At 39.9% G+C, this 19297-nt stretch overlaps 1 protein-coding gene across 5 annotated transcripts in view; it reads left to right on the forward strand.

Annotated features, from left to right (window-relative positions):
• The window catches only part of LOC126416078 (focal adhesion kinase 1), a 754036-nt gene that overhangs the window by 652668 nt on the left and 82071 nt on the right, over positions 1-19297 (forward strand). For all 5 annotated transcript variants that reach the window (XM_050083563.1, XM_050083561.1, XM_050083565.1 and 2 more), the window contains 3 exons: positions 4841-5057; positions 13233-13423; positions 14885-15089. In XM_050083563.1, the coding sequence (XP_049939520.1) occupies positions 4841-5057; positions 13233-13423; positions 14885-15089 (613 nt within the window). The remainder of the gene's footprint in view (positions 1-4840; positions 5058-13232; positions 13424-14884; positions 15090-19297) is intronic.

Consider the following 19297-nt stretch of genomic DNA (forward strand, 5'->3'; position numbering starts at 1 on the left):
TTTTGAGCTGATACTGACCACAGCAAACCTATTGCTTCCACTAACTTTGTCCATAATGCCATCAATGCCAGGACACTGCCAACATTTTCTGTAAGTAATGTTGTTGTCTACCCAAGGTGCATCAGTATAAAAGAAGTTTCTGCCTTGCTCCCTTAATTTCCTCAGTTGGATCAAGTACTTAAATTGCCAGTGAATTACATCTGTTCTCTCTACCAGAATCTTCTGCTTACTTACAGATCTTTTCCAGGTAAATCCCACTTCACATAGTGTCTTGTGTAAAACATCTTTCTGCCAAGGGAAATGGATTTTTTTACAGCAGTAAGTAATTTCCATAATGTCAGCACTATTTTTTAATTTATGTAAAAGTCTTCCATCATTTATTGAGTGACTGATTTTGTGAAACTGTCTATAATGATGGATTTCCTCCCAAAATTATTAGTTTTCCTTTGTGGCAATTCCAATAAACCATGTGGTTTATTTTTGCACTCCTTTCTTATGCATCCTACTACAGCAAGGCTGATGTTTGCATGAATTGCAGGCCTTTGATTGGGACTTGTAATATTAGCCAACAGTTCTTTATGTGTTGGCTCTTTAATACACACTGTAACAACCTTAGAGATGATCAAGGGCTCGTTACTCTGCAAATGCTTCCTATTCTTCATATTCTGCACATTTTCTTGCAATGCAGAGCGATTATCCATCGCTTTCAGATACCAAAGTATATCCATAAGTATACAAAGTTAACTGACGGACACTGGCAACTAAGACCCCATGAACAGAGTTGACACATATCACTGCACGCTGAATTACACTGCTAGACAGGTAACGAGCAACAGATTTTGGGCACCCCTGTAGGACAGTGGCAGGGTTCTTCCAGGGAAGGCCACTTCCCCCACCAAAAGCGTTGCTCGCTCTTGAATTTACAGACTGATTATATTTTGAAATGTAGTCTGACTGTTGAAGAGTCCCTCCTCCTGGTCCTCCTCCTCCTCCTCCTCCTCAGACTTACCTTACCTTCACAGTTGCTGTCAGATTATTATAGTTGTATTTGTACTCTGCTAAGTTTACTATCATGAATTACAACTTCTACTTGCTTTGAATTAATTTTTCCTGAAAAAAGTAAAAAATGTAAGAACACTACTTTTAATGAAAAGTTAAAGGGTAAACGCCCTGCTCACCCTTTATCACACTCACATTTACTGTATGAACTTTTTTCTCTGTACTTGAGAAAATGAATTTCTGTCTTTGCAGACATTTATTACCTCAGAAAGTGTATATTCGTATCTCCAAGAATCGCCTTTCACTAACTTAAGATTGGAGAGAGAGAGAGAGAGAGAGAGAGAGAGAGAGAGAGAGAGAGAGAGAGTGTGTCAACAACAAATGTAGTGTTTCTTTCAGCCTCTTAGTGTTAAAACTAAATTTTAATTTTTGTTTTGTTTTTTGTAATTCTCATCTCAATGTTACCATCTTCACTTATTTTTGATCCTTCCACAATACATTTTAGGTGAATACCAGAAACAATAATCATTTGGTCTGTAATGACCCAAAATAGCCATATTTACAGAATAACTATGGAAATGGATTCAGTTTGTTTTTGAAACACACACATTCTTATTGATTTCCCAGCCTGGACAAGATTCAGCATATCTGTGTCATCACAAGGGTCATCTTCTTTTTACATTAATAATAATATTAAATTTTGAACAAAACAATGATGATAGAATGTTGGGGCTATTGTTACTGCTTTATTTTATGTGCAAAACAGTGCTTAAATTGTAAAAGAAAGTGATAACTTGAAAGCTAGTGAATTTTTCTATGCTGCTATAGACACTCATGCTCATAAATTAAGGATAATTGCAGAATGTGGTGCCACACAATGTGGCACTACACAAAACTGTCGCTAATAGACTAGCCACATAGGGAACACACATGTCACAGATCTGTTAGTCCACGGTATTGGTGATAAGTTGAGAAAACTGTCCCAAAACACATGTGCTACAAAATGCCACTGTTTCCTGCACGTGTACCCCAACATCAGTATGGGTTATGATCACCATGCACACGTACACAGGCCAGAAAACGAGTTGGCATACTCTGGATTAGGTGGTCAAGCAGCTGCTGGGATATAACCTCCCATTCTTGCACCAGTGCCTATCAGAACTCCTGGAGTGTCCTAGGGGTTTGAAGACGTGCAGAAGATACATTGAATGAGAGCATCCCAGACATGCTTTATGGGGTTTAGGTCTGAAGAACAGGTAGGCCACTCCATTCGCCTGATATCTTCTATTTCAAGGTACTCCTGCGCAATGGCAGCTCGGTGGGGCCGTGCGTTATTATCCATCAGGAGGAGGGTGGAAGCCACTGCACCCCCTGAAAAGGCGGACATACTGGTGAAAAATGACGTCCCGATACACCTGACCTGTTACAGTTCCTCTGTCAAAGACATGCAGGAGTGTATGTGCACCAATCATAATCCCACCCCACACCATCAAACCACGACCTCCATACAGGTCCCTTTCAAGGACATTAAGGGGTTGGTATCTGGTTCCTGCTTCCCGCCAGATGAAAACCCGGCGAGAATCACTTTTCAGACTATACCTAGACTCTTCCATGAACATAACCTGGGACCACTGTTCCAGTGACCATGTACTGTGTTCTTGACACCAGGCTTTACGGGTGTCTCCTGTGACCAGGGATCAGTGGAATGCACCTTGCAGGTATCTGGGCAAATAAACCATGTCTGTTCAGTTGTCTGTAGAATGTGTGTGTGTGGAGACAACTGTTCTAGTGGCTGCGGTAAGGTCCCGAGCAAGGCTGCCTGCAGTACTCCATGGCCATCTGTGGTCACTGATAGTGAGATATCCTGTCTGCTGGAATCGTTGCCATAATCTTGAGATCACACTTTGTGGCATACGGAGGGTCCGTGCTACGACCTGCTGTGTTTGACCAGCCTCCAGTCACCCTAGTATTCTACCCCTCATAACGCCATCAATATGTGTTCTTTTAGCCATTTTCAATACACAGTCGTGATTAGCATGTCTGAAAACATCTGCACACTTACTCGCTGCACTGTACTCTGACATGCACCAACACCCCTCTGCGTATGTGGACAGTTGCCAGCACCACCATATGACGATCACAGGTCAAATGCACTGCATGGTCATACCCCGAGGTGATTTAAACCCGCAAACCACCTGCCACAGTGTTGTTTCACCATGTATCAGCATTATCCTTAATTTATGAGCATGAGTTTATATCGGAGTGCCACATACCAGTCTGTAGATAGATAATTGCCTACCTTTGTTGCCCTATATAGCTTCCGTTCTGGAGTCTCCTCAGTTATAATCATGTGCTGCAATTATTTGTACTTGCCGTCAAACAGTGGGATAGAAAGAAATATAGTGTTGCTTCTGTGTTGTGCTACTCACTACACTGAGACAAATATTAGGTTCTGCTGGTGCATAAATGGTTAGGATGACTGCTGTGAGTGTGTGTATCTGTATTTTCTTTTGGTGAATTCCTGTTTTGCTATTTGGAGTAACCACATTCAGATCCACATCGGAGCTCTTGATTTGGCTTTTCTGTTGTTTCCTCAAATGAGTGAAGTCAAATGCTGGTATAGTGCCCTGACTGGGGCCTCTCCGAGCTTGTGCTCCGTCTCAGTTGGACACTATCAAGTTCTTAAACAAACAATTTTCTGTTTTGGTATTTTCATTACATATGAAACATTTAAGCAGTTATCCCTGAGGGCTCTGCACACACATGAATCAGAACGAAACTCTAATGTGTGGTACAGTGGGAATTTCTCTCAGCCTTGCACTTCTGTGGTTTGCCAATTAAGGATGTAGATGTAGATTTGTGATTCTCTGTGAAATATCGTTTGTAGATGCAGCATTCTTGTCTGTTAAAGTGTGGTCATTCAGAACTTCCTGTGAGGACACAAATCAACTTATTTAAAATCTTAAGGAGGTGTTGATTGGAGATCAGATACATAAAAATTACGGCAATGGAGCAGAGTTATAGAACTGGGATTTTTCTTTGGAACAGACAGAACTTTACATACACAGATGTATATTCCTCCTTGATGACATGTTATAACGCACGCATGTGGCGGTGCAGGATGAGTAATATTCAAGGCTAGTGAAGATGATGTGACCTATCTTGTAGATTTCTTACTCCTGTCTTTCATGTTTGAAAAATACTGTAAAATTGAAAATTTATAGTGATACCTGAATATTACTAATAATGGGTTGACCTCATTAACTGGTGTTTCACTCCTGCCTTAATCTGTATGATTGTCTAGGTATAACACGTAAGTATGTATGTTGAGTCACATCGACATTATTCTGTAAATCTCAAAACATATGTATCTAACAATTTCAACTAACGTCTAAGAGCATAGTCACAAGTTAAAAATTTGATGTCAGTAACTAGTGCAACAGTCAGCAGGTACCCAACTGAACTGTAATGAGAATAATTGTTAGCTTCGTTTGATGGAAGAAGTTCACTCCATTTGCCTGAGAAGATAGAATTGTAATATGTGGGAAAATTGTTTGACACTGTGAAGTTTGGTGCTTCCATTTAATGATTAACCTACTTTAAGAATATATTTATAGGCTATCACAGACAATGTAAACTTGTTGCAAATTTATCTTGACAAATCTCTCATGCCTTATTAATGTTTTCACTAATATACTGAAACAAAAAGCTGAAGACAAAGAAAAAAAATACTTTGATATCCTGTATTTGTAGTGCTGATGAATGATGAATTACAGATCAGTCCGAGAGGAACAGTCTGGTACTGACTTTTAACTGTGAATTGCTGTGTAATATTTTGCAGACATAATGCAGCAGTTTGATCATCCCCACATCATCAAGTTAATTGGAGTCTGCTCAGAGAGCCCCATCTGGATTGTAATGGAACTGGCGAGGTTAGGGGAGATGAGGGCATATCTCCAGAGCAACCGTCATATACTCACCTTAGCTACACTGCTGCAGTATACATATCAACTTAGTACTGCACTGTCATACCTGGAAAGTAAGAAGTTTGTGCACAGGTGAGTATTTTACACTGAATATAATTAAGTAATATTATTTCTCATCATTGAAACCTACATTTGCCTGTTTTAACAGTGTTTGTTAATTTTCAGGTCATTAAATACTAACGATTTTTCTCTAGTCTATAACTAAAACTGATCATCTGTAAATGAAGCAGAATGTCAATACTTAACTAATAGTTGTATGAGGAAGGGGTCCACATGTTGCATATAATTGTCAAATGTGGTAGTTACTGTTTATGGGTGCCAAAAACAAATTATTTATTGCAGTTGCAATTTTGAGCATTCGTCATTTTCAAGCAAATAGCATGACAATAAATATACACATAGGCATATGTACAGCCTTCATTCTGATCTGTTGTCCAGACAAAAAAAAGTGCACAAAACCGTGACAGTAACTTATCTACTTTCTGTTGTTGACAGTGTTTCATTTGTACATCTGTGTCTAGTCAATATCTTTTTATACTATGATTACAAATATCTGTTACAAAGCCCACTTTTAATTTTAAAATTATCAAACTCAGCTTAGTGCTTCCTCACTTGTTAATTTAAATCACCTTATACAGTCTTTTTTCCCACTCATCGCTCCATTCCCCACTCATCCATTTCTTTTTGCACTTGTTTTTACTGAATGTACATACTGCGTGCAGTCGCAGTTATCTGTAATTCTTCATCCACATGTAAATTACCAATTTTTAATCCAACTGTCAAATGGATCATCAAAACAATAGAATATATGAGGGTTGGAACTTTAATAGTGGCAAATATTTATTTACAGCTCGTACAAAATGGATACGGTTTCAAAGTTTTACTGACCTTCAGAGTAGTCACGAGCATTGTGTATAACCCATTGCCAGTGATGTGGATGTCATAGGATACTCTTAGCAGTGCCAGCTGTGTTGACAGTTTGAGCGATGCGGTCTATTGCACGATGAATTTGTAGCAGTTCTGAAGCGAATGCCATGAAATGTTTCCTTCAGTTTAGAAATAGAGTTGAACTCACGAGGGCTTAAGTCAGGGGAGTGCAGTAAGTGGTATAGCACTTTGCAGCCCCATCAGTCAAACAAATCAGTAACAATTTGCACTGTGCATGCATGAGCATTGTCCTGCAAAATGATGATCAGCTCCTGCAGAAAGTGTCATCACTTCTGTCTCTATGCTGTTCATTTTTAGAACACAACCTACGACCAGCTTAGAGACAGAAGTGATGACACTTTCTGCAGGACCTGACTATCATTTTGCAGGACAATGCTCAAGCATGTAAATGCAAGCTGTTACTGATTTGTTTGACTCATGGTGCTGCTAAGTGCTATATCACCTTCTCCTCTGACTTAAGCCCTCTCGAGTTCAACTCAATTTCTAAACTGAAGGAAACACTTCATGGCTTTCGCTTCAGAACTGCTACAAATTCATCGGGTAATAGACCATGCTGCTCGAACTGTTAACACAACTGGCACTGCTAAGAGTATTCTATGACTTTCACATTGCTGGCATTGGGTTATACGTAATGCTGGTGACTACTTTGGAGATCAGTAAAACTTTGAAACATGCACCTATTTTGTATGAGCTGTAAGCAAATAGTTGCCACTATTAAAGTTCCAATCCAGTAATATATTACTAACATTGTTTTGTACATATCTGTTTTGGCATATTAGTATTTTTACATTGAATGCCAAAAAAACTAGTGTAGGCATGTGTATTCAAATACAGAGATATGTAAACAGGCAGATTACGGCACTGCAGTCGGCAGCACCTATATATTACAAGTGTCTTGCGCAGTTGTTAGATCAGTTACTGCTGCTACAATGGTGGGTTATCAAGATTTAATTGATCCTGAATGTGGTGTTATAGTCGGTGCATGAGCGATGGGACACAGCATCAATCGCGATGAAGTGGGGTTTTCCTGTATGACCATTTCATGAGTGAGTGTTCCGTGAATATCAGGAATCCGGTAAAACATCAAATCTCTAACATCGTTGTGGTCAGAAGAAGATCCTGCAAGAACGGGACCAACAATGACCGAAGAGAATCGTCCAATGTGACAGAAGTGCAACCTTTCTGCAAACTGCTGCAGATTTAATACTGGGCCATCAACAAATGTCAGCATGTGAACATATGCAGTGAAACATCATCGATATGGGCTTTTGGAGCTAAAGGCCCACTCATGTACCCTTGATGACTGCATTACACTGAAGCTCTATGCCTTGCCTGGGCCGATCAACACAGACATTGGATTTTTGATGATGATAACATGGTAACATGTTGCTTGGTCATACAAGTCTCATTTAAAATTCGATCGAGTGGATAGACATGTACAGATATGGAGACAACCCAGTGAATCCATGTACCCTGCCTGTCAGCAGGGGATGTTCAAGCTGGTGGAGGCTCTGTAATGGTGAGGGGCGTGTGCAGTTGGAATGATATGGGACTCCTGATACATCTAGATACTACTGTGACAGGTGACACACATGTAAGCATCCTGTCTGATCACCTACATTCATTCATGTCCATTGTGCATTCCGACCAGTAGGACAATGCGACACCCCATAGGTCCAGAATTGGTACAGAAGGCTCCAGGAACACTCTTCTGAGTTTAAACAGTTCTGCTGGCCACTAAGCTCCTCAGACATGAACATTATTGAGCATATCTGGGATGCCTTGCAAGGTGCTGTTCAGAAGTGATCTCCACCCCCTCATACTCTTATGGATCTATTCACAGTGTCAATTCCCTCCAGCACTACTTCAGACATTAGTTGAATCCATGCCAAGCCATGTTGCAGCACTTCTGCATGCTCACGGGGTCCCTACACGATATAAGGCAGGTGTATCAGTTTCTTTGGCTCTTCAGTGCATTTTCCTGAATATGGAAATTGCTCAAAATTTCAATTACAATATATGCAAACTTTTGATAGCCTCATTTAATAAGTCTTACATCATTTTTCTTTATTGAACAAGGATGATGATAATGATAGCTGATTCAGAGAGGACTTCAACAAGAAGATAGTGAACACTATTAAGCAGACTCTAACAAACACCATATCTGTAGATTCTTGTACCACAAGGAAGCAAGGGAGATGGTGTTGTTATGGGTGGCCGGTATTCTATTTCTACAACACAAATGCACACGTGGATTAATACGGTTCCTTATTTACATGAAATGTATATATTTACTTAACTGAATAGAGTCCATGTTTTGTGGTACAAGCTAATCAGCAATAGTCTTCATGCAGATTGATGTAAAGTGCAATTCTGGTTGAGGTGAACCAGTCCCACTACCTTCACTAATCCGGTCGCTATATATTGTTGTAGTCTGTGATAAACTACACCTGCTCTGCATAAACTGACAGATGCCAAACTGCATGAGTGAGTGAATGAGTGAGTGAATGAGTGAGTGAGGCCCTCCAGTCAGTGGTGGCAGCCTAAATACATGCTGTTGAGAGGGCATTGGAGGCGTGTTGCTTGTGTGTGTGTTTCTGGCCTCTCCTCTCCTAGACGCACTTGATCCAGCACCTGCTAATCGAACTTCACGCTTCATCTTTGCTAACCGGTGTGCTGGTGACGGCTTATGACAGCACAGTATCTAAAATTAGATTCATGGAGTATATCCTGTGAGATTGGAACAGGCGTGAGACAGGATGATGGTATTTCACCACTGTTGTTCAATACACTATCAGACAAAAATGATATTAAATAGGAGAAACAATTGAAGATACAGATACTTAAGAAACCCGTCAGGTTAGGGAGGAAAACCAAATGCTGTCTGACATTCACTGAGAATTTTGCAGTCCTTAAAGATAACACAGAAACTGCAGTAAAGCAAATATAAGTCCTGAAAGAGAGAGCTGAAGAGGTTGACCACCTTTGAAGAAACAGAATTTGTGTAAAAGCATAAAGATGCACCAAAAAAGAATTTGATAAAATTTGGTGAGATCAAGAGTGTCTACAAATTCAAGTATCATGGTAAATTGATGCAGACAAATAGGATAGAAACAGTAGTTCAAGAACAGAGAACTCAGAAGATAAGTAAAGCATTCTGGAAAAATGTAAACATGTACAATAAATCATACCTAACACCTAATCTAAAAATGTGATATTACAACACTAATCAAACCAGAAAACTTATATGGATCAGAAATGTTGCACAAGAATCAGAAAGGTGCACTAGAAAATATCAAGAAACTATAGAGAAAAAACACTACACACATCTTGGGACCCAATAAGACAAAAGAAGGCTGCAGACTGCGGAGAAGACAAGAGACAAAACAAGTATCTTGAAAGTGTGTCTGCCTAGGTTGAAATCTAGCTAAGAAGTGAATGAGGCACACTCCAGTTCCGTCGAGCTGCACAGCCCGCTAGAGTGCAGTGTGCTTGGCAGATGACGGGCTGCCGACCTTGTGTTGGCGCGGCCGTGTTGTAGTATCTGTGGCAATGACGCTACACATATCAAACGAATGACAGACACCTGACAAACTAAACTGATCTTGGGGTGCACAGGAAGCATTAAGAACATAAAGTGAACCACTGAAGTAAGAAAAGATACAGAGGATACTGGCTTGGATATATAAGACAGACGAACCATCAACCACAAAATTCTCATGAGGAAGGTGAGCCAAGACGCCAGGGAATACAATGCAGAAACAACTTGGATGGAAGAAAATGCATAGCGAGAATATGAAAGAAATGTGGCACCTGATACAATCTCATATCAGAGGCAGAAGCTTCACGTGGTCCTATATTAACAATAATAATCTGATTGGAGAGATATTGTAATTCTGTAAGCTGGAATTACTAAATCTGGGTTGATTGGAAACAACAAAAGCAAACATCAGAATTTCAATTGCTGAGTCATTATGAGGAAAACACTTAAAAGACAGGGGAAAGAAGCCATAATGTGCTAGTAACAATATTATGAGGAGGAAGGTTGCTAGTCACCATATAGCAGAGATGCTGAGTCGCAGATAGGCACAATAAAAAGATTTTCACACTTTAAGCTTTCGGCCAATGGCCTTTGTCAACAACACACACACATACACACACACAAATGTTACCCACACACAACAGCAGTCTCAGACAACAGAAACCACACTGCAAGCAGCAGTACCTATGCGTGATGGGAGTGACGACTGGATGGGGGAAAGGAGGAGGCTGGGACAGGGAGGGGGAGAGATAGTATGGTGGGGATGGCTGACAGTGAAGTGCTGCAGGTTGGGTAGTGGGCAGCGGAGAGGTGGGGAGGGGAGGGGGGGGGGGGGGGGGAAGTAGTGGAAAAGGAGAGACATAGGGAGAAATAAATAAAGAAATAAAATAAATGAAAAAGAGAAAAAAGTCTGGGTGTGGTGGTGGAATGACAGCTGTATAGTGCTGAAATGGGAGCAGGGAAGGGGCTGGATGTCAGAGGACAGCGGCTAATGAGGGTTGAGGCCAGGAGGGTTACAGGAACGTAGGATGTATTGCAGGGAAAGTTCCCACCTATGCAATTCAGACAAACTGGTGTTGTTGGGAAGGATCAATATGGCACAGGCTGTGAAGCAGTCAATGTAATGAAGGATATCGTGTTTGGCAGCGTGTTCAGCAACAGCGTGGGCCACTTGTTTCTTGGCCACCATTTGTTGGTGGCCATATATGCCGACAGAGCTCATTTTTGGTTGTCATGCCTACATAGAATCCAGCACAACAGCTGCAGCTTAGCTTGTAGACCACATGATTCGTTTCAAAGGTAGCCCTGCCTTTGATGGGATGGGTGATGTTGGTGACCAGACTGGAATAGGTGGTGGTGGGAGGATGTATGGGGTATGAGTCATGAGGTGTCATCAATGAATCTGGGGGGGGGGGGGGGGTTAGTATTCTGGGTGTTTAGGATGGATTCCTCTAGATGGGCCGTGAATAGGTTGGCATAGGATGGTGCCATGCACGTGCCCATAGCTGTACCCCGGATTTGTTTGTAGATAATGCCTTCAAAGGAGAAGTAATTGTGGGTGAGGATATAATTGGTCATGGCTACTAGGAAGGAGGTTGTTGTTTTGGAATCCATTGGGCATTGGGAAACGTACTGTTCAAAAGTGGTAAGGCCATGGGCATTAGGATCTTTGCTATCTGGATCGAAGGTGGGGACACCCTATCCACATTCCTCCAGAACCTCAACAACTTCTCCCCCATTTGCTTCACCTGGTCGTACTCAACCCAACAAGCCACCTTCCTAGATGTTGGCCTCCACCTCGAAGATGGCTACATCAGTACCTCCATCCATATTGAACCTACTAACTGCCAGCAGTACCTCCACTTCGACAGTTGCCACCCATTCCATACCAAGAAGTCCTTTCCACACAGCCTAGCCACTCATGGTCATTGCATCTGCAGTGATGAGCAGTCCCTGTCGAAATATACCGAGGGTCTCACTGAAGCCTTCGCTGACTGTAATTGTCATCCCAACGTTGTACAAAAACAAATCTCCTGTGCCTTATCTTTCCAGTCTCCCACCACCTCCCAAAGCCCTATCGTCCGCCCACAGAGGAGCATTCCCCTCGAAATTCAGTACCTCCCAGGACTGGAGCAACTAAATTACATTCTCTCCCAGGGTTTTGATTAACTCTTGTTGTGCCCTTAAATGAGATATGTCCTGCCCACTATCCTTCCCACCGCTCCCACTGTGGTGTTCCGCTGTCCACTGAAACATAACCCCTGCTCGCAGTGCCTTATCTCATGGCTCATACCCCTGTAATAGGCCAAGATTCAAGACCCGTCCCATACATCCTCCCACCACCACCTACTCCAGTTCGGCCGCCAACATCACCTATCCCATAAAAGGCAGGGCTACATGTGAAACCGGTCATGTGGTCTACAAGCTAAGCTGCAACCACTGTGCTGCATTCTATGTAGGCATGACAACCAGCAAGCTGTCTGTCTGCATGAATGGCCACCGACAAACTGTGGCCTAGAAACAAATGGACCACCCTGTTGCTGAACACACTGTCAAACATGATATCCTTCATTTCAATGACTGCTACACAGCCTGTGCCATATGGATCCTTCCCACCAACACCAGCTTTTCTGAATTGCGCAGGTGGGAACTTTCCCTGCAATACATCCTACGTTACCGTAACACTCCTAGCGTCAACCTTCGTTAATCGCTGTCCTCACCCATCCATCCCTTTCCCGGCTCCCATTCCAGCACTACACAGCCATAATTCCACCTCTTCTTTGATCTTTTTTATTTATTTTATTTTTTTGTTTATTTTTTAAATGAACTTCTCTCTATGTCTCTCCTTTTCCGCTACTTCCCCCCTCCCCTCCTCACCTCTTCCCTTCCCACCACTTAACCTGCAGCACTTCACTGTCTGCCATCCCCATCATATTATCCCTCCCCCTCCCTGTCCCAGCCTCCTCCTTTCCCCCACCCAGCCGCCTCTCCCATCATGCACTGTTGCTGCTGCTCGCAGTGTGGTTTCAGTTGCCTGAGACTGCAGTCGTGTGTGTGTGTGTGTGTGTGTGTGTGTGTGTGTGTGTGTGTGTGTGTTGTTGACAAAGTCCATTGGCTGAAAGCTTTAAGTGTGAAAATCTTTTTTGGTGTCTATCTGTGACTCAGCATCTCCGCTATATGGTGAGCAGCAACTTTCCTTCTCATAATATTGTTACATTCCATCCTGGATTTTCCATTGTTTCGTAGGTGCTAGTGAATGTTAAAGAAATCAAAAGTTGGCTGAAATTTTCACTACATTTCTGTCTTAACTTTGATGTTTGAGAATTTTATTTTTGTTTTTTTTTGTTTTTTTGTTTTTTGCCGTGCCTCTTTTTTGAATGACATATGCACCTAGCAAAATGTGAACAAAAATGAATAACAGAAGATGTTTATATTGTGGCTCTGCAATGAACTTGCTGAAAGCATCTCTAAAGGTTCCTTTCACATTGACAGTAGAGGCGCAAAAGTGTGTTTGTTCATAGCCTGACAATAAAGGCTTTTTTGAAAGCAAAATGGAATTTTTGATCCAGACACAAACCTTGTGCATGAATGTGTGCTCGTCATGAAACATTACATGTTTTTATCCTATATGTGCATGTTCTCCAACCAGTTGCAATAAGTGTGATTGTTCTTTTTGGTACAATTTTATGACTGATTAAAAAATATAAAATAAACTTTTTGTTGCTTAACTATTGAGATTTTTGCATCCAACTGTGCAGGGACATAGCAGCACGCAACGTTCTTGTATCATCCCATAACTGTGTGAAATTGGCGGACTTTGGTCTTAGTCGGTGGGTAGAAGATCAGAGTTATTATAAGGCATCCAAGGGAAAGCTGCCCATTAAATGGATGTCGCCAGAGTCGATCAACTTTCGGCGGTTCACCACTGCGTCAGATGTCTGGATGTTTGGTAAGAGTTTTTCAATGACACTTAAGTTTTTTCACTTTTTCCAAAGGTTATATAAAACTGAAATATTTGATTTTTTTGTACATTGCAAATTAGAAAACACACACTTTGTGTGTTCCACAGTATTTACTTTGTCTGTGTGTGGTTTTTATACTCACAAGACCATCCTTGCTGTGTAACTTACTATTGAATGGAACATTCACTCAAAAAAAGTACAAAAATATGAGACATAATTGCTGGCTTTAATTACCTTTACCTTTTGGACACTAAATATATAGAACTAGTGATACACACATAAAGGTACACAACACTATCTTAGTTTTTGGGAACAGTAGTTGCTTCCTTGGAAAGGGGAGGGATGGACTGGGGAAGGTCAAAGAGGAAGGCCACGCTACTCAGACAGCAGGGCGAAAGGGACTCGCCTGTTTTGAGGGGAGGGAGGTGGCGGATATGTCCGGCAAAGTACTAAAAATATTAATTCACAGTAAAGTAGGTGCAAAATAAAATGGAAGAGTGGGATGGAACAGTTTGAGTTGAAACTGTGGAGAAATGACAGGGTTAGGTCATTGAAGGTGATTGAAGTTCACAAAAAGAAAAGTACTTGTGTGGGTTTGATCATTTTGAAGTTGAGTTTTGTCTCTGTCCCAGATGTTCATAGATTTCAAGGGCTGTCAGCACATTCTGCTCTGCCCTTAGGCTTAGCAAAGGGGTACAGTAGGTAAGGTCCTGGAGCTGCATTTCTTCAGACTGAGGTTTCCTATTTTCTCTAAATTACTTGAGGCAAAAGTCAGGATGACTACCTTAAAAAAGCACATAGTTGAATCTCTTCTACAGCTTCCAGTAGCTCTTAGATTTAGACACTCTGGTTGCAGTGGCTCCACCTAATTAACTGGTATAAATTTTATTGTGCCCAACAGAGATATAGTACACTTCACTGTTGTGTGGTAGTTTTATTTTGTCATTGCTTTTGAAGATATACTGACATTTGGTTGTTCCTGCATAGTATGAAATTTTCTATGTATTACTGCATTTTCTGTAATACTAATTCCAAGTAAGTAATAATACATCACAGTCACTGGAAGGAACTGTTGGGGGAGACATATAGGGGGGATGTAATATTTCGTTTTTATTTTTAATTTAAGATGTGGCCAGCCAGAATGAGATAGTTGATGTAGGCAATAAATTTTATGGTGTCAACTGTTTAAAAACATTTAATGGGCATTGGAACAAAAGTAAGTCTGAAGACTCCAAAAACATGTTGTTCCTTTGAATGTTCAAAAAAAGTATTGAGCTAACTTACACTTGTCCACAAACATAGAATTGACAGTCTGAGGTAGTATTTAATAGTTACACTAATTTTTTTTTTCCTTTAATTTTTTCAGTGTTCCATTTCTGTAGACTGTTGTGGTGCATGTTAAATATTCATTGGTAATTTGGAAGCTGCATTTTTTTCTGTTTCACTAGGTGTGTGCATGTGGGAGATACTCATGTTAGGTGTGAAGCCATTTCAAGGAGTGAAGAATAATGATGTCATTGGGAAAATTGAAAATGGCGAAAGACTGGCTCTTCCACCCAACTGCCCTCCACGGCTGTACAGTCTTATGTCGCAGTGCTGGGCTTATGAACCATCAAAAAGGCCAAGTTTCAAGGAAATAAGAGAAGTTTTGCAGTAAGTTGTTCTTATTTGTAGGCACAGATGTAGTAGAAACACTACAGAATGTTGGAAAGGGACTGGAGTTAACTTTTGTAAGTTGCCTTGGAAGTGTTCTATGGAATCAAGATATTTTCTATTTCTAAATTTCTTCACAGTTTCATACTGTTTATATTGATTCATTTTTATAGTGTTCTTAATTTGCTTTTTCTTTCTCTTTTACTTTCATTTCTTCCATTTTCGTTGCTGTTAGTGCCTTTATTTATATAAAGCCAAAATACAGACAGACAACAGTCAAGAAAAATAGAATAAAAGAAGCTTCATGTACAGTTAATAGGGTAAAGCTAAGGGTAGTATAAACTTACTTCATCAAAACATCAGGGGAATAAAAAAATAAAGTAGATGAGCTGTTAGTATGTTTATAGTGGGTTTGAAACTAGTTGCGACTTTCGACATTTGGCTGACAAGAGGGGGACGTGACACTGTTGCGAAGTTAACACCAGTGGCAAGCCGGCTTTCCCTACCACACCACCAGCGGTTCGGCTGGTAAAGCGCCCCTGTTGCCACATCATGAGTAAACAGTACCAAGTGGTTTCATGCCTCAGATGCGTCAACATTTGTCAGCTCTCCTCGTAAAGTCGTATTTTCTGGCATTGAAGTGTTCTGTAGTCCTCAGGTGTTGTGAACAAATTATTTTGTGTCGGTATTGCATTAATAACAACAGTAACTGAATAGGAGATTTGCAATAAAAGTGTCATCCGAGAACACATTCACCGGCTGCGAAGATAACGTTCTGCTGCAAAAGATCAGGCTTTCTTCATATCAAACTCATTTAAATTCGACTGACAGTAAATGGGCGTAGGTGAAAAGTAATGTAGCAAAAATCAAGAAGTTTCTGCTCACCGAGGTTGAAATGCTGACAAAAGAAGCCACTGCAAATGTTACATGACAGGACTGGTCTTGGCTTGTCAGCCATACCAAGAAGGTAGCTGAGGAGACACTAATTCATTGAGAACTGTGACAAGTTTTGAGGAGTACGTAACTTATCTTGTTGCCATGTTGAAATCTGCTTCTTTTGTCAAAACACAGCCGAGTTGAGAAATGTTCATCTCACTAATGCAGCTGAAATTGTGACAGAATCCTGAAATAGTGTATTATTAAACTAACAACTGAGTGCAAGCCAGGTCAGTAGTTTATGAAATGGCTCATTCTCAGTATCAAAATAAATATGTAAATTCTTTACTTACATTGTTACAAAACCCACAGCAGTTCTGTTTCATACCTGTAGTTGCTTGAATATCACAATAAATATGGAAGTTTTGCATGTTAATCATATGGCAAAACACTCTCGTCTTTACATGCCATCATAGGCCAAGATCTTGTTTGTATATCTCAAACCATTTATGAGATACGAGGAAGTTATTACTGTTTCATTCTAGTTTTTCTTGCCAATGCTTGAGTTCATGACAGAGCGCTTTACATATACTCCATTTTCTCGAGACGGGAAACAGACAATGATATCGTTCCAAGTTTAAAGGATAATTCAATATACTTTCTACATTTAATACACGGCAACATGTAACCTAACTCACACCAAACCCAAATTCGTAGTGACATATATTTTTGATTGCAAGCAAAGAATTTATTGCAGGAGTTTACCTCCCATCTAAATATCACCATAACTATGATCATTAATGAAATAATATGTGGTTCATCATGAAGCTGATGAATTAAAGTATAAAGTGAATGAGAATGAGAATTCATTACCAAATGGTTGCAGATTGGTCAGCTTGCTGTTCATGCAGTCAAATGAGCTTGCCAGGTTCCGTGCCGAGTAGGCCTGGCATTATACTGTGGTCACCTGCTGACACGCCCAGCACATGTTGGTAACTTCGCTTCCCTGCACTTGCTCCGTATTGAACTGTCAAAAGTTGCAACTTACTTTAAATGCACTATATATGATCTCAAAAATAAGAATGAGATTATAATATTAGAGAAGGATCATAATATCAGAGAAGGGGAGATGCTGAGTCGCGACAGGCACAACCACCGGTGGTTTCAGTTGCTTTTGCGTGAGTGTATGTGTGTATGTGGGTGTGTATGTATGTGTGTCTATTGCTGTCAAAGGCCTTAATGGACAAAAGGTAAAATTGTGTGAATCTTTTTGCTGTGCTTATCAAGACTCAACATATCCGCTATATGGTAAGTAGCAATTTTCTTTCTCTAATATTCTTACCTTCCATCCTGGATTTTCCCTTGTTTGATAGAAATGAAATTGATATACTTTGTCTGTCTGAGATCCAAATAACTATGGAGATGGATAGTGCCAGTATAAATGTGTATAATTTAGCATCTTACACTTGTGGATCTAGCATGGATAAAGGAGGAGTTGCCATTTACACAAAACAAGGGTATAAATACAAAACTGTAGAAGTAAGCAAATTTTGTGTCGATCAGCACTTTGAAGTTTGTGCTTGTGAACTACAGCTTGATAATGTAGTATTGATATTAGCAACAGTGTAGAGGTCTCCATTAGGGAGCTATTCATTAAAAAAGTTGTAATTCCTGTTTTTCTGCCTGTCAGACAAAGAGAAGAAGTTATGAAACTGTGGTGATTTCAATATAAAGTTTCTAAGCAATTCTACTTGGAAAAGTGAACCAGAAGTGTTATTAATGACATATAGCTCATAATCAGTAATCAATTTCTGTACATGTATAGCTCAAGACAGTAGCACTCTACTAGGTAATGTATTTGTACAGCAAGAGAATTTAAAACTAACACATCTTTCCCTGCGATAAATGGATTATCAGACCATGATGCACAATTGATTAACTTAAAAAATGTACCAAGGTGTACAGTTCAGGAACCATTAAATAAAAATGTAAGGTTGCACAACCTGGTATCTATAGAGCACTTCAGAGAATGTTTAAGAAATGTTAATTGGGGAGATGTATATAATGAGCCAAATGCTAAAGATAAATGCAACATATTTCTTGATAAATTTATATCTCTTTTTGAACATTGTTGCCCAAAAACATTACTAAATGTAGCACCAAACAGTTTTCAAAGAAACTGTGGATTACTATACAGGTATTAAAGTGTCTTCAAAAGAAAAAGAAAACTGTATGAGACAGCAAGAATTAGTAAAAACCCAGAAGTAATTTTACACTATAAAAATTATTGTAACATACTGAGAAAAGTTGTCGGAAGATCAAGAAATATGTATGTTAGAGAATGAAATTAACAACTACAGCCATAAAATAAAATCAATATGGGATGTTATTAGAAGGAAGACAGGAAAAGTAACCACTGGGGTAAGTGGTATTACTATTCAAGAGAATGAGACCATCTTAACCAACAGTACACAAGTAGCTAATGTATTTAACAACAATTTCTTAAGTGTAGGTGAAAAAATTGGTGAGAATAGTTCAAAAGAAAAAGCCAAGCAGTACATGGAAGAGTCAGTTCTGAGAAATCTTAGATTAATTTTCACGTAACAACCTCTTGTCAAATAAGGAAAATCATATGAAAACAATGTCGAACAGTTACAGCTGATGTTTTGAATCACATACGTAATGCATCACTAACTCAAAGTATTTTGCAAGACTGCTTAAAATATGTCATTGTCAAGCCTCTCTACAAAAAAAGGGACACCACAGATGTCAATAATTACTGGCCAGTATCCTTGTTTACAACATACTCAAAAATTGTCGAGAAAGTAATGTACTCAAAAATGGTTAGCCATCTCAGCAGTAATGGGATACTTAGTAAATCACAGTTCGAATTTCAAAAATGCTGTTCCACTGAGACAGCAATATACAATTTCACTGCCCACATAATAGAGTCTTTAAATAGTAAAATGTCACCAATGGGAATTTTCTATGACTTATCCAAAGCATTTGATAGTGAGAAACAAGATATTATGTTACAGAAATTACAGTTCTGTGGTATAAATGGAAAAACAAATGAGTTGTTTAAGTCATTTCCACAGAACAGGAAGCAAAAAGTTTCTTTATATCGTTTAATTGATTTAAGGAAGTTTGCCACTACATCTAACTTGGGTGAAATTGCAGAAGGTGTTCCACAGGGTACATTCATGGGTCCCTTTGTTCATGGTGTATGTGAATGACCTCCCTTCTTATTTGAAACAAAAAGCTAAACTGACACTGTTTGTTGATGATACAAGCATCATTATTAATCCAGTAAAATAAACTCCAATAGAAAA

This window comes from Schistocerca serialis, chromosome 8, assembly GCF_023864345.2.
Source record: "Schistocerca serialis cubense isolate TAMUIC-IGC-003099 chromosome 8, iqSchSeri2.2, whole genome shotgun sequence".
Lineage (NCBI taxonomy): Eukaryota > Metazoa > Arthropoda > Insecta > Orthoptera > Acrididae > Schistocerca > Schistocerca serialis.